Source organism: Plecotus auritus (assembly GCF_963455305.1).
Source record: "Plecotus auritus genome assembly, chromosome: 7".
NCBI lineage: Eukaryota > Metazoa > Chordata > Mammalia > Chiroptera > Vespertilionidae > Plecotus > Plecotus auritus.
In genome coordinates, this window is record NC_137774.1 from 134,714,008 (window position 1) to 134,738,646 (window position 24,639).

At 45.9% G+C, this 24,639-nt stretch overlaps 1 protein-coding gene across 2 annotated transcripts; it reads left to right on the forward strand.

Annotated features, from left to right (window-relative positions):
- Window positions 1-9,225: 9,225 nt before the first annotated feature.
- OTP (orthopedia homeobox) lies at window positions 9,226-18,580 on the forward strand (the record flags this gene model as incomplete). 2 transcript variants are annotated; one of them, XM_080680207.1, is made up of 3 exons in its annotated part: window positions 9,226-9,262; window positions 10,525-10,934; window positions 16,565-18,580. In XM_080680207.1, the coding sequence occupies 3 exons, from the start codon at window positions 9,226-9,228 to the stop codon at window positions 17,093-17,095; spliced, it is 978 nt and encodes a 325-aa protein (XP_080536333.1). In that variant the 3' UTR covers window positions 17,096-18,580. The 2 variants fall into 2 exon arrangements, with proteins under 2 accessions (XP_080536333.1, XP_080536334.1); XM_080680208.1 differs by lacking the exon at window positions 9,226-9,262 and adding an exon at window positions 10,058-10,127.
- Window positions 18,581-24,639: the final 6,059 nt, after the last annotated feature.

Sequence of the window (24,639 nt, forward strand, 5' to 3'; positions counted from 1 at the left end):
TAAAATGCCTTTGGGGAGTGAATAGAGAATTAGTTTAAGCTCTGGATTTGGGAGCTTTAGAGAGCTTAAGACAGACTTTTAATCACTCTTCACTCCCTGTGGTCCCAGTTGTGAATTTTAATCACATACACTTGCACCTCCATCCAGGGCAAGGTCTGTCATATTTATGACACAGCATTCTGTAAAGCTCCTCCCCACCCGACCCACCACAGTAGCCAGAGTGCCACCCTGCCCAGGTCCTGTATGCGGCAAGAGCTGCCCACCAGCAAAGTAGGTTTCTTTTCTTTTCTTTTTCTTCTTTTTTTTTTTTTTTATCCTCACCCAAGGATATTTTTCCATTGATTTTGAGAGAGAGTGAAGAGAGAGGTGAAGACAGAAAGAAACACTGATGTGAGAGAAACACAATGATAGGTTGCCTCCTGCACACACTGCGGTGTCCAGGGCCTGGGCTGGGGAGGAGCCTACAACCGAGTATATGCCCTTAACTGGGAATCGAACCTGGGACCCTTTGGTCCGCAGGCTGACTCTCTATCCACTGAGCCAAACCGGCTAGGGCCAAAGTAAGTTTCTTGACAACTCTCTGCAACATGGAAATTTTTAATATAGATTTGGATTAATATCAACCTATATATTGGGTCAGATGAAATATATTAATTTGTTATAAATTTGTTAGACTGCATGCATCTTTTAATCAGTTGTTTTCTTGGAATTTAATGGTTTGATAGTTTATTTTTTTATTCTTGACCCAGCTCTTCCCTAGATTCAAATTTACTGGTAGAACTCCTCTGGAGATTTGCATTATTTCTTCTCTGCAACGCTTAATCACAAATATTAAAGTCTCACCTAGACACCACTCTTTCATAAACTGGGGCTTGTAGGGGGCCTGAGCACCCTGAAGTTGTTTGCAAATATATCCATTTTAATGGGAGGAGGTCCATAGCCTTCACCAGATTCTCAAAGGCATCTATGACTCCCCAAGATAAAATTTTCTTTTGAATGCAAGAATTTCCATCTGAGCTAGTGAGGCTGATTAGGGAAGCAGTAAGTGTGGGTAGTAGTTATTTAACCTCAAGTCCTCTTCTCTCAAACCTCCCACTACCAGAAAGCTATGGAAAAATCATTTATCTGGGCAACGTGCTTCTGCTTGCTGTCCTCTTTTAAAATGGGAACATCCTATAAAGAGTATTATATTAACTCCCAACACTTATTTATCAAATTACTTTCTTCCTCAGGATCCCATGTTCTTGGGTGGGAAAAGATTTAGAAGGTGGGAGGGTCAGATCACACTAGAACAAACTGAGCCACTTCTCAGATTTACCTCTGCCTCCCACAGGCTGCAAAATGCCTGATGGCCAAGGTCCACCATGGTAGAAAATTCAATATAGGACATGGTTGACTCTAAGTTCCACTCTAGGCCGAGGATCTGTCCCTCTGTTAACCTCTCCCTCCTCGGTGCCCAGCACAGTGCCTAGTACATAGTAGGTGCTCAATATATATTGATTGGATGAAAAAGGGAAAATGTGTCAGGCTCATTAGTCACTTTGAGTGGATAATGCGTTTCCTTGTCCAACTAAGAATGGTTTCAAAGGATAAAACTGATTCAAGTACCAGGTTAACAATCTAATTAGAAATAAATTCTGAGGCGCCATACCTGGACATTAGGAACATGCATGTGTACACACCTTGATGTCAAGAAGGAACTCATAGGTTGTCCTGAACCTAGTAACTTGGAAGTCTTTGGAATATTTATTCAAGACTCTTTTTGTATGGGGTGGTTACACAGAGTTTTTGCCTTTTCGGTACTTTAATAAAGTTTGGGAAATGACGTGGAGAGAATGAGAACCCTCACCCTCCACACCAGGACTCGAAGCCAGTGTGGAGACCAGCGTTTTCCACGCGCGGACGCCTCCCGCGGTGGTGTCCCTGCCTCTTAACACCCGCTTGTTGTAGCATTCCCCTTCCCGGTCTAGCCCACAGCCCTCCGACGGGGCTTCCTCCTGTGCCCGGAGGTTCAGCGCCCGCCGGTCAGGAGCTCCTGCCTCGGACCCGCTCCTCCAGCGAACGACGTCCTCCAATTGTCTGTGCAAGCCCAGCTCCCGACGCCGAGCTGGCCCGGCCGCGCTGACGGGGCCGCAGAGCAGCCCGCCGCCCGCTCCCGAGCGCCGCACTTCCGTCGTCCAGCCCCGCCCGACGGCGCCGCCAGCTCCAGGGAAGAGGCAGGCAGCTGGTGCTGCGCCCCCTGGGGGCCGGGCGCGACGGGCCCGGTACCCCTCCGGGACCGCGGGACCGCCGCACTAGGGGAAGGTACGGCGGCGGCCACTTCGGGCGGGCGGGCGGGCCGGGCCTGCCGAAGAGTTGGGCTATTTTGTAACTGCACCATCCACCCAAGCCTCATTACCACCTCTTAATGAGACCCCTTTACTCCGTGACGTGCAACCGCTCCATCTCATTAAGGAAATCGCTCTTCAATGCTGATTATTTTATTTGCAGCCATAATTATATTTCTTTCGGCTAAATCACGGTTTAATCGAGCCCACATGGAGGGCAGCAGCACTAATTACGGCGGGGGATGCGGCGGCGGCAGCGGCGGGCGCGGGCCGGCGGGGAGGGGGTATAGGGGAGGGGTGCCAGGGCCGCGGGCGCGGCCGAGGGTGGGGGGGTGGGGGGGTCTGCGGGCCGGGAGGGGCGCGCGCGTGTGGTGGGGGCCCGGGCTCAAACACAACAACTTATTACTTCTAATTCCCCAACTGTCACCAAATCACCTGCACGAAACAAGAATCTAATTTGTTAAGCTGGCATGTCTGCAGATGGAAGATCGATCTTCTCTGTAGATTTCTCTAATTGAGTGAATATAGACGCCCGGAATTAGCCGCACTCGGGCTGCGGGGAGGGCTGAGGGAAGGGGTGCGGAGAGAAACGGTGGGGGAGGGAGGGAGAAGAAAGAGAGAGGAAGGGAAATAGAGATAAGGAGAGAGAGAAGGAGAAAGGAGAAGAAAGAGCAAAAGGACAGAGGCCAAGAGAGGAAGAACGGAAAGAGGAGAGGAAAGAGTGGGAAAATGAAAAGGCAGAAAAGAGGAAGAAGGAGAAGGAGAAAGGGAGAAGAGGGAATAAGGGGAAGAGAAAAAGAAAGGAAAGAGGAAAAAGGAAGAGCAAGGGCAGGACGGTAGAGAAAGGTGGAAGAGACAGGGAAAGGGAAACTTCTGTGTGAGAAAGGCTCACAACCTGTACAATACCTTGCCCCGCCCCCGCCCCAGGAGCTAAGTGGCTGGAGAAGCCCAGCCGGTCAGTCCGAAACTGGGGCTAAGGAGGAAAAAGGTCGGGACGGTGAGCGAGGGGGAGGCGGTGGGCGGCAGCAGCTCCAAGAAATGGCTTACAGAATTACATTTGTTTTTCTTGTGATTTTATTAGAAGTCACTCCTCATCTCCAGATTGCGTGAAAATATCTACTTTCCACTCAGATACACCGCATTAACTTGTTGGAGACGAATTTGTTTGTTTGTCTATTTTATTTATTTGCTAGATAAGATTGATGCAGTCTTATTAGCGCTATATCTAGTTATAGAAAGAGATAAGGATGAGATGTTTTTCTTTTTATTCCAATTACTAGCCCTGTCACCTAACTGAATAACTGATATATGATTATTTATCCTGAGTAAATAGAAATCAGAAAAGCAGCGAACTTAACACATACAAACAAAATCTCCATGTCACTTATTATATTCCGTGTGGCTAATTGGGGCCATTAAAATTACAGGGCTAGAGGCTAAAAAAAAAAAAAAATGTAGACACGCAGTCAGGGAGGTGGGGACGGATCCGTCTTCGTTTTGTGCTGAGGGCCGCGGATGCTAGTTGTCCAAAGGCAAAGATGTAAAAATCAGCAAGCCCAGCGCCCACGAAGAGCCACGCAAGTGGACTACATGGTTGTAGTTTGCAAACTCGAATATACGGGAAGTTTTATTGCAGAAAAGAAAAATATATTGAGCTCGTGTATCGCCACAGACATCCGGGAAGGATAGGAAATCAGACTGTTTGGGGACGATTTTGTTTTTTATTCTTCCGCGGCCCGCGGCACCTCCCGCGGTTCGGGTGAGCCGGCATGGACGGACACACACACGGCACACAAGTACTCGCGTCACGCACACACAGCCCCGGCTCCCTGCGCTTAAAAAAAAAAAAAAAAAAAAAAAAAAGCCTGGAGTGTGAACCCTTGGCTTTTAACTCCCAGGCTGGGGAGCCCGGGTCCTGCAGGCAAAGAGATTTGTGAGGCCATGGGCTCCCGCGGCGACAACTACGGGACAGCTCTAGCGTAGAGCAGCCTGAAGCCCCTGTGCTCCCGGCCCGGGGAAGCCTAGGGAGAATGCTGGTGTGGGCTGAGGGCAGAGCTGTTTGGCTAGAGGTTAAAAGCCCTCACTCAGCCCTGGAGAACCGCCGCCAGAAAGCGAGCGGGAGGGGGCTTTCTCAGTGGCAGGAGCACTCATCCAAAGCTTCGCTGGCTATGGTCTCTTTTAATGGGAACCTCCAGAGAGTTCTCTTATGCAGGGAAGTGTGGAAGCGCCTGTCACCCCTTCCAAGAGACTTGGCTGCCCTCCCAGATTTCTTCCTTCACTCACCCCACCCTCTAATCGACTCCCCCAAATGAGCCAAACACTAAGCAGTCCCAAACTCTAGTGTAGACCACTGACTCTCGTCTGGGACCGGGGAGGGGTGGGGGTGGGGGCGAGCATCAGTTCTAGCAGCTGGAGCAAGAGAAGGGCAAAAGTGGTCACCATTGTTTCAAACGAAGTGAACTTGAGAGCTTCCTGTTTTTCCCTCGAGGTTTGTCCTCAGCCTTTATTATTTTTGAGGTTCTAAGTTAGGCCTGAGAAACAAGATCTGATTTGCCATTGCGTTTGGGTTATTGCATATCTGGAAAAGTAAACAAGAGTGTTCAAGTCACTTGATTTGTTTTCTGTAAGCAAATAATACCCAAAAGCATGGCTGTAATTTACCACGAATTAAAATTGATTCTTTTCATCAGGCAAGAAAATAGGAAAATGTGAGATCGTTAATTATTGAGGGAGGCGCTGCTCATTAAAGGGAACAATGTTACAATTCAGCATTTAATAGCAGGAATGTGAATAACTACACGCCACATTTCAGCCCACTGTCTGCAAAGAAAAGAGAGCAGTTTACCAACAAGCCAAGCAGCCCGAAGTTACATTTAATAAACACCCAAGGGTTCCATCAGCGGAACAAGCAATTAGGGTGCTGGGCACAATACCCGATTCTTCAAAGAGCACCTGGTATATATTTTTATTCTGTCTGTCTCTCTGACTCTACAAAGGATTCACAATAAATGCAGATATACAATCAGAGGGGGAACAATCAAGAAGTACAAATCTAAATTGGCATATATCCATCATTGAAACACTTGCTGTCTGATCCCACCTACCCATCTAGCCACACCATAATTCTAAATCTTGCTCTGTACTAGAATGGCAAAGCAGGAGAAAAAACCACCGATTTTGTAGTTTCTGTTTTCGTAGTTTACATAATTAGCCATCCAGGGTTTACATATTTAAATCTATACCTCTCAGAAAGCCGACTTCTCAAAATACTACAAAGTTCTCTGGCTCGGTCTGGTCGCGGGTTCCTTGGCCTTTGTGCTTCGTTAAAAAGGAGAAGGGGAGGAAGAAGAAAGAAAAAAATGATTTCCCTGTGCATCGCCCCTTGGCAGGCTCTTGTACAAAATTCAATCTCTATTTTTTATGAGAATAAACTGTCTAAATAAATTTTATTAGGGGCAACCAATATATTTTCTGGTGGTTCCTTTTGTTCCACTTCTACGTGTGTGTAACAATCTAAAACCTATTTATTGAGGAAAAATCACTGGATCCGTCATAGAAAATCCTTTTACTTTGCTTTGAAGTGATTTCTGAAGACATTATTGTCATTCCGAAGATTTGGGGGTCATTGCGCTAAAACCTCGCCTTGTTAGGGACTTCAGTTCCCATGATCATGTGGGAAATGCCTTAAATTATCAATAGCAATGGGCCTGACCGGCACTTTCCCGGCTGCCCTAGGAACGTGGGAAGATGACAGGGAATAAAACTCTGGTAAATACATCTCAGGCCCTGCCCAGGTGGATTCAGACATTGGCCAAAACGAGCTGCAGAGAGGGAACCGGGCACGGGGGCGAGCATTTTATATCCAGACTATTGTCGTTTTCCTTGCCACGCCTGCTGGCAGCAGCTCCTGAATCCCGGCTCTGGCTCCAGCTCCAGCTTTCATGCTCCCCACCTCGACGCCCCCACACTTCCTTCCTCACCCCCTCCCGCTCTCAGATTTCCTTCTCCCCCCCCTCTTTCCTTTATCTCTCCTCCCTCCCCCACCCATGCTTATGTTCTGAAGTCTTGGAAGAAATGATTTAGTTTGTTTATACTGCTATAAAAATCAAGACCAATAGAAAAGTCATAAAATGAAGCGGGCTATCAATCACGCCGCAACATTGTTATTCAGCGGTTACTAACAGAGATGGATAATCCTTTGATTTCGTCCCATTGTTATTACTCTGATGTGTCTTCACATTAACTATTACACATTTATTTATCGACCTGAAAAATACAACAAAACAGAATATACGAGCTGTGCGTGTGGGAGAATGCTGCCAATGGTTGTTCTGGGGGCGGCTGTGGAATGAGGACACAAGCGCTTGTTGCACACTGGTGTGGACAAGTGGGGGCCCCTTTCCTTCTCTTCCCTGGTCTTGGCCTCTCCTCCCTCCCTCCACACAGGGTTCGGGGTCTCCGCAGTGCGGGCCTGCTCAGACGTGCCTCTTTGGAGAAGCCAAGGCGGGTGCCTCTCTCAGGGCCCCTGTCTCTTCCTCTGACAGGTCTCAGATACCACCCCCCACCCCCCGCACAAACCCCCAAGAGTCCTCGGGAACATGCAGCCAGGTGCGCACTCGAAAGCCAAGTCCAGGGCTCACACAGCCCTGCCTAGGACCTCTATCTTGCCTCCTGCCGCGCGTGCCCAGCACTGTAGCATCTAGATTTGGGGTTTTGTTTGGGGAAGGGGAAGATTTTATTGCAGGACTCTATTTGCTTTAGGTCTAGATATTTTCCTTTCAAGCAAGAACATCCTCGCGGCTCCCAAACACACAGCCGCGGCCCGGACTCCGCCAAGCTGGAGCCCGCAGTTCCAGGGCTCCAGTCCCACAGAGACCGCGTTGGCAGCAGCTGCAGCGGCTGCTGAACCCTGGCCAGGACCGGAGCTTCGGGGAAAATGGTCTTCTCAGCTCAGAAGGAACCGGTGTGTGGCTGATGCCCGGCACTCACACGTGTGCGTGCGTGTGTGTGTGTGTGTATGTGTGCATGTGTGCATGTGCGCGCGCGCCCACGTGTGTTGTGCGCGAGAGGAAGGAACCGGGCTTCAGAGAAAAGGAGTTCCATTGCCGCCCAGAGTTCGCATTGCCGCCTCCTTTGTCTCCTTGCTCGGTCCCTGTCACACACACAGCTAAGGGGGGCACGGGGGCGTGCGCGCGCGTGCGCGCGAACACACACACACACACACACACACACACACACACACACACTTCGTCTCGCATCTGCTCTCAGGCAGTATTTCCAATGTTTTGTGTAAGTCAATTGGACAGCGAACAAAAAAAGCCATTTGCTCGGCATTATTTAAAGCAGACTTCATAGGGCCACCCTTTTGTGGAAGCTTTATTTGCACTAAATGAATAATCTTAATTGCATCACTCTCGAATTAAAAATCAATGTTAATCAAGTTGAGAGTAGTAAATATCAGTTTTCATTGTGCCTGGGTAGAGGGCATTTTTCTTGTGTTGCAAATAAAAATACAAGTCAAATAACTTTAAAAGGGCATTATGTTCTGCTACAAATACAATTGAAACGGATTGTTTAGGCGCAGATCAGAAATGGTACAGAATTTTGCACTTAATTTCCTCAGTTATCATTTACAATAAGAGCCTCTTGGCTTGACAGCCAAGTCTAAACAGTAGTAAATTAGTACAAATTTATACTGATTTTACTCTAATAATCGTAATAAAAGCTTATAGATTTGGCACTAATTACATAAATGCCTAATGATCTTGAAAATTACTCTGGTTAGAAATATATTACTAATCTAAACTTTGTTGTTGGCTGGCTCTGAAAAATCAGAACATTAGAAATGGTTCGCTTCACTTGTGCAAAGCACTTTAAATTGTTCAAGTAGTTTAACATATTCAAGAGGAAAATAAAGAGCATTTAACTTTATTTACAGTCTTAAGTGGAGTTGAGAGCGGAGCAGAACTTAGAAACTTTGACCAAAAAGAGAGGGTTGTGGGGAAGGATGCGAGCGTGCGCCAGGCTGAGGAGAGGAAGCGGGGAGGGAAGGGGGTAGAGTTCATGAATGACATGGCCTGCGGGCGCAGGAAGCTCCGGGAAGTTGACTCAGTTTTTGCGCTCTAGGCCTGCGGAGGGCCTGGGAGCCGGTAGGCTCGGGTCCCAGTCAGGCCGTCTGGACCCTAGGCCCAGGCCTGCTGGGTGGCAGCGAAGCGTACGCCCGGTCTGGAGGCCGCGGTGTGCTCTTGTGCTCTGGATTGGCAGAGGCGCGCGTGGCCCAAGGCTCGGAGGTGTCCCTTGGAGCACGCAGGCGGAGAAAACTCTCGGGTCACGCGGGGGTCATGCCCTGTGCTGTCCAGAGCCTTGCCTCAGCCCCAGGAAGATTCTAGCTCTAGGAGACAGAGCTGCGCCTTTGGAGAGAACAGGGCGGAACTAGGAGAGAAGGAATGGAGTGCCTGGAGAAAATCGCTGGGAAACACTAACGGAGGTTGGGCCTGGAAGGCCAGCGCGAGGCCGAGACGGCCGCATCTGCTTTAGCTGCTGCTCGGGGCCGGAGCCTTCGGGGCTGCCACCGCCGCCGCCGCCTCCTCCGGGCGGGCGCGGGCGGGCGGGCGGGCGGAGTGGGGGACTCTCCGGGCGCTGACATTTGCAGGCTGCCCTCCTGATTGGTCCCCTCGCCGAGCTGCTCACGGGTTCATTCAACTGTTAAGCACCTCCCCGTCTCTCTAAAGGACATTATAATGCAAGAAGCCCCCTTTTTAACCACAAACCGAATTTTCTTTCATTTAGGTGATCTATATATATCTATATAGTATAGCTTATAGCTTATATCTATTTTAAATAACTTAAAGCCGCTAAAATTTTGGGGGGAACAGCCTTCACCCTGGAGCGGTGCGCGATGCTGTCTCACGCCGACCTCCTGGACGCCAGACTAGGTGAGTGCGCGCCTCTCGCCGGGGCAGCCAGGAGAAGACGGGGCAGGAAATTGTCAATTTGTTCCTTATTTTACCTTAATGCGCCCTAAATGGACTAATTTCTTTAAAAGTAATTGTGCTGCATTAAAGTTTAATTTGATTTAACATCGTCTTTTAAAAAAATCTATGTAATATGTAGATCCGGGAAAAGGAGTTGGGAAATGCTACTTTTTGTTTTTGTTATTTTTTTCTCCTCCCCTCTCTCCCTTATTACCATTATTTTTAGAAAGGCGCTCCACCCCATCGTAATTTCTTTGGAGGTGTTTTTCTTTCTCTCTTTCCGTCCTGTCTGCTTTGATTTGGTATATCTTTCTTCTCTTTTTTCTCTCCTTTTCTCTCCCCCCACTACCATTTTCTCTTCTCCTCGTCTAAGTGTGATTGAATTTGTAAAAATCTGGGATGAAGGAGAAGCCACTGCAATTGAAGCGGAATTGCTAAGTGTGTTCATTGAGAAAAGAGAAAAGCCAAATTCATCCTCACAGGCACCGTTGCCTGCAAAAGACTTAGGCATTGCCAGTGGCTGAGAGGAAGGCGCCTTTTATTTCTCCGGAAAGAGAAGTTGAATTCCCTAAAGTTTGATTCACTGCTAGGTCTACTGAATTTACTTGAGTTTCTTTAATACTGCCTGGGTTTCCGGTTTGGGAGTCTTTGGTGATGGATGTGACTCCATTTTCCAAACACTTTCTCTGATTTGAGGGGGAGGCGGAGCTGATTTGGGTTGATTTCAGGGGGTGGAAGGCTTTGAGACTTATTCATCTTCCGCAAGTGAGAGGGAATCGGCTTGGGGCCGGAGGTAGATTTCGTCCAGCTGCCTAAGCACAGGCAGGTGGGGCAGCAACCTAGGAATGGCTTAATGTTCTTTTCCTTTCTTTTTTCCTCACGGATGTGCTCTCGGGTTCCTGGGCGCCAGGGGTATGGTTCCTGAAAGGGACACCGAGGCGTGTTTCATTGCCGGGCCTGGGAGTGTTTCGTGGTGGGAGAGAGGAGAGCACGTGCTGCCTTCAGGAGCGGATGCGGAAAGAGGGGAAAGGGCCGGGAGATGGGATTGCAGCTGGCAGCCCACATCCTGGGGAGCGCAGCCGAGCATCTTAGGAGTTTCCTTCGTAGGACGAACGTGGGAGCGGAGGGAAGCGAGGATGGGGCTGCAGGAGGATCACGCGGGGAGGCAAGTCCTTCCTGGCACCGCTAGGAAGGTAGTGACCGCGATCTCCTTGCCTCCTCAGGTATGAAAGATGCCGCCGAGCTTCTGGGCCACCGGGAGGCGGTGAAGTGTAGGTTGGGCGTGGGGGGCTCCGACCCCGGGGGCCATCCGGGGGACTTAGCGCCCAACGCCGACCCAGTCGAGGGAGCCACTCTGCTGCCTGGGGAGGACATCACCACCGTGGGCTCCACGCCGGCCTCGCTGGCGGTGAGCGCAAAGGACCCGGACAAGCAGCCGGGGCCCCAGGGCGGCCCGAACCCCAGCCAAGCCGGCCAGCAGCAGGGCCAACAGAAGCAGAAGCGCCACCGGACGCGCTTCACCCCGGCGCAGCTCAACGAGTTGGAGAGAAGCTTCGCTAAGACTCACTACCCCGACATCTTCATGCGCGAGGAGCTGGCGCTGCGTATCGGGCTGACCGAGTCCCGAGTGCAGGTACTCCGGGCGTGGGCACTGGGACGCGAGACAAGGAGCGGGCGGGAGGATTTGGGCAAAGGAAGTGGGGTCTTTCCTTCCCCTGCCGCGATCCTGAAACCTATGCGTTCCTGGGCCGAGTTAGCTCCTCTGCCGCGAAACTGGCCCGGATCGCCGTCTTCCAATGGACAGGCAGGGCCTCGATCTCGCACCAATATAACCGCATCCCAGCAGAAACTCCTCAACAGCGAAGCTGGCATTGTTCGACTGCCAAGTCGCCTTCTTCCTCCCCGTAAGGGAACCTCCGAGTCTCCCACCCTCCGCGTCTCCAGGCGGCTAAGCCGAGCGCGCACTTCCACTCCAGCTTGCATTATTGACAAGTATTTCATTACCCTCTAATGAGTTTGTATTAAGCATCTAGATAAATGGGGGAATGCAACAATTACACAGAAACATGAAAAGGGAAAAAGTGGCGTCACCTTTTAAAAAAGATCCATACCTGCGTTTCACGGTGTTTCATTCTGCTGAATATCACCTTCCCGCGCTCTCGGGCAAAAAATACCCCCAGCTTTGATGTTTTCAAAGAATTTCAACTTCATTGGTGCAACCAATGCGCTAAGGGCGGCTGCAGCGATCTCCCACAGCCTCTAATACTTGGCTTACTCCTAAGGAAAGGGGGAAAACGAAGGCTTTCTGTTTTGGATATCCGAGCTGAAGACAGTGTGTTTAGGGCGGGAAATATTGAACAGATAGTAGACAAAATCATTACTGACCCCTTGTTCTTGTCCAACTATCCTCCAAGTTGTAAATTATATATAACAGAAAAATCACACCTTCAACTTTTCTGTAAATTGGTAAATAAAAGCATAAGTCTAATGAATCTAATTTCCCCCGCTTTTAAAAAGAATGAAAAGCAATGTATAAAATATTTTATGGACAAGTGCTGGAGGCGAAATTTCAACAGTATACTAGTATACTAGTATAATCATGAGCTATCCAGGGTGCTGAAAATCTTCCCTTCCTGTGTTGGATTTGGTAGTTTCTGTCCGCTAATCCTGGGCGTCAACCTCAGCTCTAGATTCTTTTACAAATTAAGTTTAAATATCTCAGCTACTTTATATTTGATCTAAGAAGAGACAAGGGTGTCCATAATTACAGTGATGAATATTTCTGCCTCCATTGGGCATTTTAAAGATAGTCTAACCTAGAAAAATAGCGTGTGCTTCTGTTCTAAATAGTCAGCAAATGAATGTCATTGGGTACTTAAAGTGATCAAATTAACAAAGTAATATTCAGGTATAACATAGATTAGTATTTTTACTCAATATAAGATTGGTTGGTTTCCTTAGTGAACGCTGGAAGCCCTGAACCATGGGCCTTTGATATTAAGCACCAAAAGAATGTTAATTGCATTGTACAGATAAATATTACTAATGCTTTTTAATTTTTTTCCTTGCACTTCTATTTAAATCTGAAGTTGAGCCCAAACTTTAAAAATTACATACCATTTCGACACTTCTATTACTGCTAATGATAACACCAGCTTGTTAGAATCTTGTAGATTCAAAATTCATAAATTTATTTTTTGCCTCTCAAGAGAAAAACTATCTAATAATTTTTGTTTTAAAGAGTAAAATGCTATTGCTTAACCTAGACATACTGATAATTAGTTTAAATTAAAATAGAACTTAGAATCACAAATAAAATATAATTGGACAACTGACTTTATGAAAAAAAGAAAACGAGGTCTATTAAACTTTATTAGATCTTCCAAAGGTTAATGGCAGTGAATTTTTTAATAGAAAAAGTTGTAAATGAAATAAAATACAAACTATATAATAGGAACAGTTATTTTCAAAAAGTACACAAAAGAATAATCAAGAAGAAAGAGACAAAGTACTTTAATTGTTCTAGCATAATGCTCAGCAAAGATAATAGCTTGAGGCTGCTGATAGAAACAATTTAATAGAATGGCAATTTCAATATTTTTTAAAAATAATGTTCCATAGTTTAAAAAGTAATCAGATCAACATAACCTTTTTAATTAACATTTCAAAATGATTAACATTATGTAATGTAATGCAAAAATAATTTATGGAAAATGTATTTACTTCACAATTCACTCTACCATTGCTCCTTGACCAAATTTAAATTAAATAGTAATTGGTTTATGTTCTTATATGATGAGTACTTCATAGTTTTCTTTATAGTTAACAGATTGCCACACATTCTTTTCAGTACGTGGGCCACTGCACTGATTAAAAATGATGGAAACATTTCATTTATTGCAATTGTATGTTTTTAAGGATGCTTTCTGGTTGTAGACTAAATGTTCCAACATACTTATTTTTTTAATCTATATCTGGTATATATCATACTTTTAAGTACTAAAGCACCTCTACTCACATGGAGGCCAATTCCATGTCTAATATTGCTCCCCTTTTCTGGCTAGTATAATAAAACCATTCCTTTTATAGCATGCCATTATTAGAAACCAATTTCAGAATTATTTATAACCTGGAATGGCTTATTAAGCAGCAATGCGAGAATCATGCAAATTACGCGATCAAATGCAATATAATAAGCATAATCATTAGTCTCTAGCACGGATTAATTAACTTTCAATATTTTATTTACATAAAAACCAAATCAGTGAAATAACTTCTGCACAGTCAGGCTTGCCTTTCAATATTTTATAGGAACAAAAATAATGTGCTGTAATTCCATTGACCGTGTCTCCCAGAATGGCCCTGTCACCTGCCACATCTTAATAGGGGGACAAGCTAAGAGTATTTTCTAGTTTTCTAATGGAATGAGAAATTGCATTTTCTTCCTCTCCCAGCACTATTAAAGTGTAATGAATTCGGCCCAGAGTTCACGGCTGGCTGATCGAAATGAACCTGAGATCTAGGCTTTAATACAGCTCCCCAGATTTCCTCCCAAATCTTCACATTAATCATTTGCTGGATTCCAATGAGATCTTCATAAAGCGTTTGCTTGGAAGGGGGAAAAAGTAATATTCTCTCCTTCTCTCTCTCTTTCTCTATTTCTGAGCCATTTATAAGTGGGAAATTAAATGGGCTATATATTTTAAAATACATTTACAGTATGTCTATATTACTGTAACAGCAGATATCACAAAAGTGGATTTTTAAATTCCAACCTCCATTAGATTCTCACTGTTGTATTAAGCATTTTCTGAGAAGAGCTGCATTTCAAACTGAGTACAAAGTTGGCCCATGGCTGCGGTTAATATATTTCTTGGAGTTGTCATCTGTGCATTCTGAAAATCTCCCTTAGGTTTTGCCTGCATTTGAATCCGTCATGCTCTAGTTTTCAAGTGGAAACATTCACATTTTAAAAACATATGCATCATAGCTTGGAACGGAGGTGCTCAGACCCCATGAAGACTTTTTTCCCCAACCCCAGTAAGCCATGGAACATAAAAAATTTTGTAGCCATCATTTGACTACTAACCCCTCAAACATAATTGAGCACTATTTTTCAAATATTCCTACAATATTTAGTATTTTTTTTTTATAGCTGTTCTTTTCCTCCCGTGCCTGAGATTCAGAAACCTTGCTGGTGGGTGTGTTTTCTACTGAAATTCTACCGAGCAAGCTCTCCCCATTCTTTCTTCTGCTTCTCTCCCCGCTCCCCCACACAAGTCCACCACCTTCCTCCTCTCCTGTCCATCCCAAACATTCAAGCATTTCGGGGTTCACTGAAACTTGCAAGGTGTTAGAAACAGGCGATTAATTTGTAGATATCTTTCAAAATATATCCGGGTGAGGTGTGGAACCCTTTCGACACAGACGCGGTCTCTGTCTAGGGCTCCATCCGTTTACCTTCCCCCAATCCCACCTTGGGTGGGTAATACAAAGTGACCTGTGACCGCAGGTCTCCTCGCAGTGCTATCCTTGGCTCCTACGGGTTACCCTCCACAGAGGGCCTCTAACAGCTCAATCCACCACCCGCTGCATTGATCCCAGCCACCACCCAGGCCCTGCAGCCTCATTAATCCGCTGCCGCACCAGCTCAAGGGGCTTTAACAGGGAAGGGATGGAGGTCTTTACCCAATCCGGACACTGGTGTAAACATGGGAAATGGGGGAGAAAGCAGAGAAATATAAAATGGTGGGCGATGGCCCGATATGGTAGAACAGGCCATGGCCAGCCCAAAGGCAGGCAGAATTCTAGATTGCAAAATGCGGTTCACGCTGGTAAGCAGAGAGTGCATAGCTGGCTTACGGAAAAGGGGGTCAGGTACGTTCAGACGCATGATACTATAGCTTTCAGAATAAACACTAAAGAGCTTGGATTAACGGAAGAATAACCGTTTGGCCACAAATAGGGTGGTCAAATTGCATTGGCCAAATTCTAGGACAAAACTCAATCAGTATTTGAGCTGTGTCCCCTACCATTTACATGTATGCACAGTAAACCTTCAACTGACTAGATATTAAACTGAAAGCCTGCCAAGTAAGCATGCTGGCTAATTTTTATAAAAGATCAAATTAAAATATGGAAGATGAGAGTTTATCTTGATCAGGCAGTTTACTTTCAGGAAGAACATTTCTTTTCCCTTGGTAGTGAATATGACTTCCATAGGTTGATTTGTTTGGCAAGGTCTGAAATTCCAGGGTCATTGTTAAGAAAGAACGCACAGGAAGCTTATTTTCATTTGCAGTTTATTTTTATCAAACACATCTCATTTAAAAAGACATGGGTTTGTCTAGCAAAATTAATCTTGACTCATAACTAGTGTGAGCTTTAAACTGACATTTAATTTATAGTAGTCAGAAGATTTCTTTTGGTTTAAAGGTGAAAGGGGAAGGGGGTTGAGGGAATTGGAAGCCTTGTTATTTGGGATCCTCAGTAAGTTCCCGAAAAGAACAGACTTGAAGGCCCTGGGGCTCAGGGCTCTGGCAGGAGGTGTCTGCACACCTGCACAGTCCAGATAAAGGTGCCTTTTGAGGGCTTTGTGAATGAGGCAGAGACTTGTGTCAGTAGTGCTTTTTGCTATGAATCAGAAAGTCATGGTGGTGACCCAAACAACGCTGTAGCTCCGTAGCGCTTGCTTTCACACGGAATCACTGCTCTGTCATCCGTGGCGTTAGGAGTTTTCCTTTGTCTTTCGATTTTGAAACTAGTTATGTCATGCACGGCCCTTCATCAATTTCCAAATTTCCAGCGTTTCTGAAAATTCTATACCCCAATCAGTGTTATAAGGCACGCTATTAAGCCACATGGGTACACATGTTTATCTTCATTTGTACACCTGTGGATCCAGCCTTGACACATGCCTGCCTGCAGACCCATGCATCTAAGCCGTGCACCGAATGCGCCAGCATGCAGGGGCGTGGTGAACGCTGAACATGGGGTATGTTTCCACTACGTGTAAGCGCCTCAGGGCACGGTCACTTAGGAAGGGGGTGGGCCCTTGGTGGGTGCAAGGGGCGCCAGATGACTCGCGCTGTTGGAGAACCAGGGTCTCTGGCTGGATGTGGGGGCGTGTCGGACCTATGGCACTTGTTCGGCCTGAGTTGAGTGGGTGAATCTGACCGTGTTTCTCGGACCCAAGTCCCCGCCCTCGTGGCCGCGCCGGCTTCCTAACAGTGCCCTGTCTGTCTCCCTCCCTGCCCGCTCCAGGTCTGGTTCCAGAACCGGCGCGCGAAGTGGAAGAAGCGCAAGAAGACCACCAATGTGTTCCGCGCGCCCGGCACGCTGCTGCCCACGCCAGGCCTGCCTCAGTTTCCATCAGCCGCCGCCGCCGCCGCCGCCGCCATGGGCGACAGCCTGTGCTCTTTCCACGCCAACGACACCCGCTGGGCGGCGGCCGCCATGCCCGGGGTGTCGCAGCTGCCGCTGCCGCCCGCGCTGGGCAGGCAGCAAGCCATGGCGCAGTCGCTGTCCCAGTGCAGCCTGGCGGCGGGGCCGCCGCCCAACTCCATGGGCCTGTCCAACAGCCTGGCGGGCTCCAACGGCGCGGGGCTGCAGTCGCACCTCTACCAGCCCGCCTTCCCCGGCATGGTGCCCGCCTCCCTCCCCGGCCCCAGCAACGTCTCCGGCTCCCCCCAGCTCTGCAGCTCCCCGGACAGCAGCGATGTGTGGCGGGGCACGAGCATCGCCTCCCTCCGCCGCAAGGCGTTAGAGCACACAGTCTCCATGAGCTTCACTTAATGCAGCCGCGCCCGGCCCACTCCGCCCCGAGGGCTGCCCCGAGGCCCGCTCCCCACGGGCGCGCGCCCGGGGCCCCGCCCACTGCCCCGGACCCTGCCCGCGCGCCCCGCCCCGCCCCGCCCCGTCCCGGCCCCGGCCTCCGCCACGTCCCGTTTAGTCTTTTCCTCTCTCACTAGCCCGGGCTCGCCCCGAGCCCCAGCACACTAGGCCCCCCTCCGCCTGATTTCGATCGCCCAAGCCCCCCTCCCCCGCTACCCGCCTAACGGTACCACCGGGTGATCCGCCCTCCACCCCATCTCTAGCGCCCCACCCCACCTTTCTGCTACGCAGACCGCCCCGCTCGCTCGCGCTAGTCGTGCTCGTGCCCTCCTCCCGGCCTTCGGACTCGCGGGTTCCCACCCACACCTGCAACACGACGCCTACGCCCCCTCGCCCGCCGCCTTCCGGCCCCTTCCGTCCCCACGCCACGTGTCCCTCCTCCCGCGCCCCGCAAAAGCATCTTTCCCGCCATTTTACTTACCAGGGAGTCGACTCAGGATCTGAAATCAGACACCAATGGACTGGTTTGTGGGCAGAAACATACACACTAGCACTCTCGCTCACTCTACACACTACACACTACACACATACACAGTGCACCTAAGTCACACACGGACGTGTTCAAGGGACAGCACAATGTTACGGATTTTTGTCTTAAGGGAGGACAAGCATCTGCTACCAACCGCCTCATCCGAGGGCCCAATTGATACAATTTTATTTATCCTTGTATTCTTTCTTCAAACTCCTCTTTGTTTACTTTTCCACCACCTTACCCTTGCCTCACCCACCCAGTCACACCCATGCAACCCTCAATTGGCTTGCAAAAAAAAAAAAAAAAAAAAAAAAAGCTTTTATTTTCTCTTACTTTTATTTTCTTAAGCACAACGGTGTGAGGGTATTGACGGGAAAGCGTCTCAGGAGGACCATGCCAGTGGGTTGGGTGGCTGGAGCAGACTAAAGCAGTCATGTAATGAAGAGGTGATCTTCTCCGTTTTGATAAGTCTATAAGAAGTAATAAAATAAACATGTAAGAAAAATTTCCTTTTGTAAAAGCAAAAGCCACATCTCTCTTCTGGATCCTTGGGACAGGGGTTTGTTTGCTTTTCCATTTCTCCTCGCTGCTCTGTGCCCTTGGTGGTTTTGTGGTCGTCCTGTCGTCCCTCGTGCCCCTTGGCCACTGCCCTGGCCCCTGCCGGCCGCCGACGGGTGCGCTCGGACACCTACAACCCTGCAACTTTGTACAGAGAAACACAATCAGCTCTTTCTGCATGTGCTGGTCAAATCCAAACCCAGAGAACAGACGCGCTTTCGAAGAATGAACAAACATGTGAAATAGGATGTTTTGTGTAGATAAAGCATTCTTGTTACATACTGGTTAACTTGTGATATGTTTTAACTTATTGTCTGTGCTTCTTTATGGAATTTGGTTTTCTTAATAAATGTTTGAGCTAATATAAAGCATATTGACTTTTCCGGACAAGTTTATATCAAGTTAAATGTAAATGGATAAAATAAAATCATTTTCGGTATGTGATATGGAGAATGGCGGGTTTTGGTGTGACTTTGAATGGGCAGCGGGAAGAGAATTTGTCCTGGAGAGTCTCCATTCGCGTTCTGTGCAGGACCCGCGCGTTTGGGTCGCGGCCACCCTTCAGTGGGCTTGGCTTCGTCTCCTGGCTGCACAGCCGCCGGGGCAGCGCGCTCCGCTCGGCGCAGGGCCCAGCGCGGCCCGCGGCCGGAAGTGAGAGGCGGCGCTGCCAGGGCCCGGCGAGCTCGAGGCCTCGCGAGGCTTCGGGCGGCCCGCGGCTTCCAAGCCCAGCGGGCCCAGGGGCGCAGCTGCAGGCGCTAATCGCACGGGCCGAGAGTTGATGAGCTTCTCACGTGAAGGGTTCCCTGCTATAAAGTAGAGGAGGGAGACCGCTGCCCCGCTGCGCGCGTGCGACGGGCAGGCTGTGGGCCGCAGGAGGGCCCGCCGCGCGGGAAGCTGGGGACCCCGAGCTGTGCCGGGGGCGTCGCCCAGCCCCGCGAGTGGTCCCAGGTAGGCGGGGGACAGACAGGCCGGCTCTCTCCTCCCAGGGCCTAGGCCTCAGGGCGGCAGGAGGAGACGCCCGGCAGATCTAGGCGCCGCTACCGGTACCCGGGGCTTCCCTACAGGGGCAAAGGGCGTGTCGGGAGGCCGCGTGTCCTCCTGGCCTGGGGGCCAGTCCACGCCTCTGCGGCTTCCCTCCCTCCGCGGGCGGGAGGCCTGGTTTTCTCGGGTCCGAACTTGGTTCCAGCTGACCTTGATTTAGGCACGTGTGTTGACATACAGTATCATATTCGTTTCAGGTGTACCACCTAGTGATTAGACACTTGCATATCCTACACAGCGACCACCCATAAGTCTGGCGTGTGGGTGTGTTTTGAACTTGGAGGGCAATCGCTACCACAGGCTTCCTTTGGAAGACTAAGCCAAGTCGGTCGTGTGGTTTGAAAGCGCAATGGTCAGTATGGGCTTTGAGCGCGCACCCGTCCCATGGGAAGATTTCTGATGTGGTTGCCACAAAATGTAAACCCTAAAGAAACCCTTGTCCTAGAACACCGTTTTGTACCACTGGGCTACATGTGAATTTTAGGAACTGTTGTAATTGTTACTCCACTAAGACAACACAGTGGAATCTTCTCACAGGGGAAGGTAAGGACAAAAGGCATGCTTTTCTGTGATAAAGAAAAATAATATGTTACCTTAGGAATTTTAATTGTAGGTAAAATTTGGTTAGTGGGTTCACAGAATATTTCACCTCTACATTTTCTAAAGGTATTTTTGATATGTTAAAATATTAAAGAATGTTCATCTGGAATTTTATATAAAAATGGAACATTTCTACATTTTAGAACCCAGCCTAGAATTTAGGAGCATAATAACCACATTTCTAAAACATCTGTAGGTAAAAGAAAACTACTTTTCCTTATTTTAAAAATTTTATCATATTCTCTCTTTTCTTAGGCTAGTACTATTTTTTTTTTTAATTTGAAATCATACATACTGTAATCTCAAGTCACATTTAAGAGATCAGTACAAATCACAGATTGCTTCACCAGGGAACATGGAAGGTTGTTTACAAGGATGCTAATTTTTACAGCTTTTTTTATGCTGCTATAAAGCATAACTTTATGATGTAGGAATGCAATAAAAGATGCTAAATGGAATCTTTAAAAATTGTATTTCTCAAAAGCAAGGGAAATGGGATCTTTCATTTGAAAAAAAAATGAGCCAACTTAGAACACTGATGAGAAGTTACAAATCAACTGAAGTGATAGATGCTTTCAAAGATACTTATATTTCATAATATAGTGGTTAGTTATCAGTATTAGAATGAAAAAGTACAGAGTTTTTCACTTGACCTGACTGGAATAATATTTGTTTTTATGGCAATAGATTTTTGTATTAAGAATGTTGAACATTTTAATGTCATATATACTATTAGCATAAGGGAAGGCAACCTGGCCTAAATTGTTAAAGTTGACAGATAGCAATGGTAAAAAACAGAGAATATTATCTCATTCACAGGCCTGAACAATTTCAGCAGTTTGAGGAAGAAAAAAACAAAAAAACCCCAACTCAGAATAATACTTCATATTATTTTTTACTCCTTATCAGCAGCAATTCTGATTCAAAACTGTTCAAGTTATAATAAGAAGCAGTTACATTCAATAAAGGAATAAAGACAGTAATGATGAATAATATCAGAACCCAAGATAGATAAGTCAACATGGTAGATGTCCTGCCTCTAATGAATTGTACTTTTTGCTAAGTAGCCTGTTTGGCATTGAAAACTGTCACCAGTGCTAACTAGAAGAAGTCAAAGTCTATTATGATGTAGCTGCATGATTGATTTATTTGAATACATATATTCATCCTTGTATCTTTATGTTCTCCTTAATATTGGTACTAAATATCATACATGGCATTAAGTGATGACATTTAATAATGTTGCACTTAGTTTACCTTTTGTTGATGATAGAAAAAATAGGATATAGGAATTCAACCTCCTAAAGATGATGTTAGGTATTGAATACAAAATGGGACACAGAGCAATTTCAGTAAATCAAGGTAGATGTGAATGGAGAACACAGAAGAAATTCTAACTTTGGGGCAATTGATGTTTAAAGCCCTCGATGACTGCTGCCCCTGAAAATGAAAATGTCTTTAATTTGTGTTGTGCAGTTTACATTTTAATTTTTAGAATAAAGAAAAAACTTAGCCCACAAAGATGTCTTCTAGTAATGGCTGTAGTTAACCTGTCAGTTGAAAGAATGTAACCTTCCTTTTCTCCTTTTCATGACATAAAGGTAATCTCATCTGAGGGCATTTATGTGAAGAAATAACAGCATGGCATGGTGAAACGACTGGCTCATTAATCCTGGCATCTACTTCCTACAGGGTTCCTTGATTAGTTAGATTCATTCATCGGGCATTTCGGAGTTTTTGATTTGTCACCATTGGATAGGTTCACTGAGTTCAGGCTAAATTGAGCCAGAAGCAATGTTTATTAGTAATTTTGTTGTACAGGCTATCCTAATAATTCAGCCCAAATATCTCATCAGAAAAATATCCATTCACCCTCGCTTCTAATGTGGGTTGCAGCTGTGTTCATAGGGAATTGAAAGAACACAAGTGATTGGGCATGTATTTTCTAAATTATTAATATGATGGCTAATAGCTATAAACCCATCTTCATATCCAATGCAGAAATTATGATTCATTTTAAAAATGAAAGCAGCAACAAAGGGGGGGGTCACCCCCTGCCTGGCTCTCTGCTAACTCTTATCAGTGCAAAGCTTTTGGTACAGGAGCCTTGGCCTATTTTGTATGTGGTCATTATAGAGAGAAACAGGACAATGCCTTTTGCTTTTCCTCATGCATGCTCTACCAAAACCCAGCATGGATTTTATCACACTTACTAGAAAATGCTTTTAAGGAATTTCAGGCATGACCTACACAAGCGAAGGGCCTCTTTTGATTTTGACAATGTCATAAGAATGTAAGCAGGCATAATTACTTCTGGAGTTAAACTGCATCTTCCATCCACATGATCAAATATCTCATATATCCAAGCTAAAAGCCACACTGGATTTGAGATACACTTGTTGCAGTTGCTCAGGTTGCGACATTCCCTTTTAGTTCTGAGTTAAAATAATTCACAAATGCCAGGAAATATATTATTAACCCACATGACATATGTGGTATATATTTTTTATATCATTCGTTGAAATGTTACAGTGTTTTATATGCTTTTGCTCATAGTCCCTATTGAATATATTTAAGATAAATACAAACAAGGTCAGATTAAGAACTCTAAAAGCCCTTAATACTGAAAATATTATATGTGATTCCTAGGAAATTAAAAATACTAAAGCATTAAATACAAAATATAAGTATATTGAAATTAAAATAAGTTCTCGCTAGATTTTCTAATTGCAAAATTCTGAATGAGTTCAGTGAAGCTGAAATGGTCTCTTTTTGCTGCCCTTGCTTTATTAATTATCACATGCTTAGTCTATTAGGTATTCCAACACTGATTTCAGAAATAGCATTTTCAGAGGGTATTTATTACTTTTCCTCCAGTAGCTTACATTTGAACTCCATTTTTCAGTTTATAGAGCACATTATCTCATTTAAATCATAGCACTTTTATGAATTAGATATTATATTCCCTACATTACAGATGAAGAAATTGAGACTCATAGAGGCTAAGTAATTTGTCCAGGGTCACATACCTAGTAAGTGGCAGAGATTATTTTTTAAGATAATTTTAAAGATCTTAAGATCTTTCAGCATACCATTGTGTATGTGACATGTAGCCATTGCTCTTAGTCTTAAAATATTTTCAGGGATAAAAACGAAAATATTTCCCTTAATTAGAAGTTTAACTATCCACCCTTGTAGTATAAACAAGACAGGTTCTTTTTTATGGAAGCTGATAAAATTAAATATAGTTTCAATTCTAGAAACATTCCTCACCTTCTGAACTTTACCCTCTCTCTAGAGGTTAACTCAAGATAGTTCTAGTTTGTCACTGAGAAGGCTCTTTATTGCGTGCAGAATCTTCATCAATGCAGTTGTCTCCTTGTGACACAAACTCTGAGTTGAGGTGGCAAGAAACTTGGGAGCTAGCCCTGAGAGTATTTTGAGGAGAGTGGCATTGTATATGGAAAAGGGATGGTTTGACTCTGTCCACAGGGAGAGGATCCTTTAATTCCTTGGTATTTCAGATGTGTTTCTCATCTGTCTCTGGAAGAATTTATAGGGGGATCTCTTAATATTGCTTCTGTATAATATTAAATAGTCACAACTCAGGATAAGCTATTTCTCATTTTTATGTCCTCCACATGTTAGAAACCTACTCTGTCAATCATAGAATCATAAAATCTTAGCATTTGAAACTATCTTTGAAATAACCTAGTTCAAATTCCCTGACCACGGTTGTCCCTTTTTTTTTCTTGCTAAATGGACTTGAAGATTCTGGTTGAACACAAGACAGATCTCTAGTATTATTGGCCCAACTATCAGGAAGTCCTTTCTTTTATTGAGCCTAGTCTGCTTCCTGCTCTTCCTTCTATAGTCTTGCATCATTAGGGAGTTTTCATCACATTTCTTAGTACTGAAATAATTTTTCTTTTTTGTCTTTATTCATGTTTATATCAGTTATTATAATACTAGCCTATGCTATGATACCAGATAAACCTCATATCTCTGGCTTACTAGTAACACAATCAAGGTTTCTTTCTTTCTTTCTTTTTATATTTTTCGTTGATTTCAGAGAGGAAGGGAGAAATAGAAATATCAATGATGAGAGAGAATTACCATTCGGCTGCCTCCTGCATGCCCCCCACTGGGGACCGAGCCCACAACCCAGGCATGTGCCCTTGACCAGAATAGAACACGGGATCCTTCAGTCTCCAGGCCGACGCTCTATCCACTGAGCAAAACAGCCAGGGCTCAAGGTTTATTTCTTACTCATAGAATTCCACTGTGAGTGAAGTGATTCTCCAGGACAGCTTCCCTTCATGCAGTGACTTAGTGATATAAACTGTTTTCGTTTTGTGGCTCGACCACCTCAATATAGGGATTTCATTGTCTTTGAGGAAGGAAAAGAAAGAGCTGGATGGTTATGAATTGGCTCTAATGCTTTGACCCAGAAATTTCTATGGTCCAATAAGCAAAAGCTAAGCTTTCCCCAATTGCAAGAGGGCTGGCAAATGTAGGGGAGTACATGGATTTTCAGTCAATAGAAAATATCTCTGCCACAATCTTATTGTCTCTTCAATAAATACTATTCGTTCCCTTATTTACCATGTTTTTTATACTTATAAGTCAACAACTTTTTTGTGTGTGTGGTTATTGGCAAGGCACAGATGTGGAGTTCCAGAGAAGTAGATTACATCCAAGCTCTTGGGGAGCCTACCATATAATTGGGGAGACAAAACAAGTATATTTAAAAAAGAAAACTACATAGGCAGCT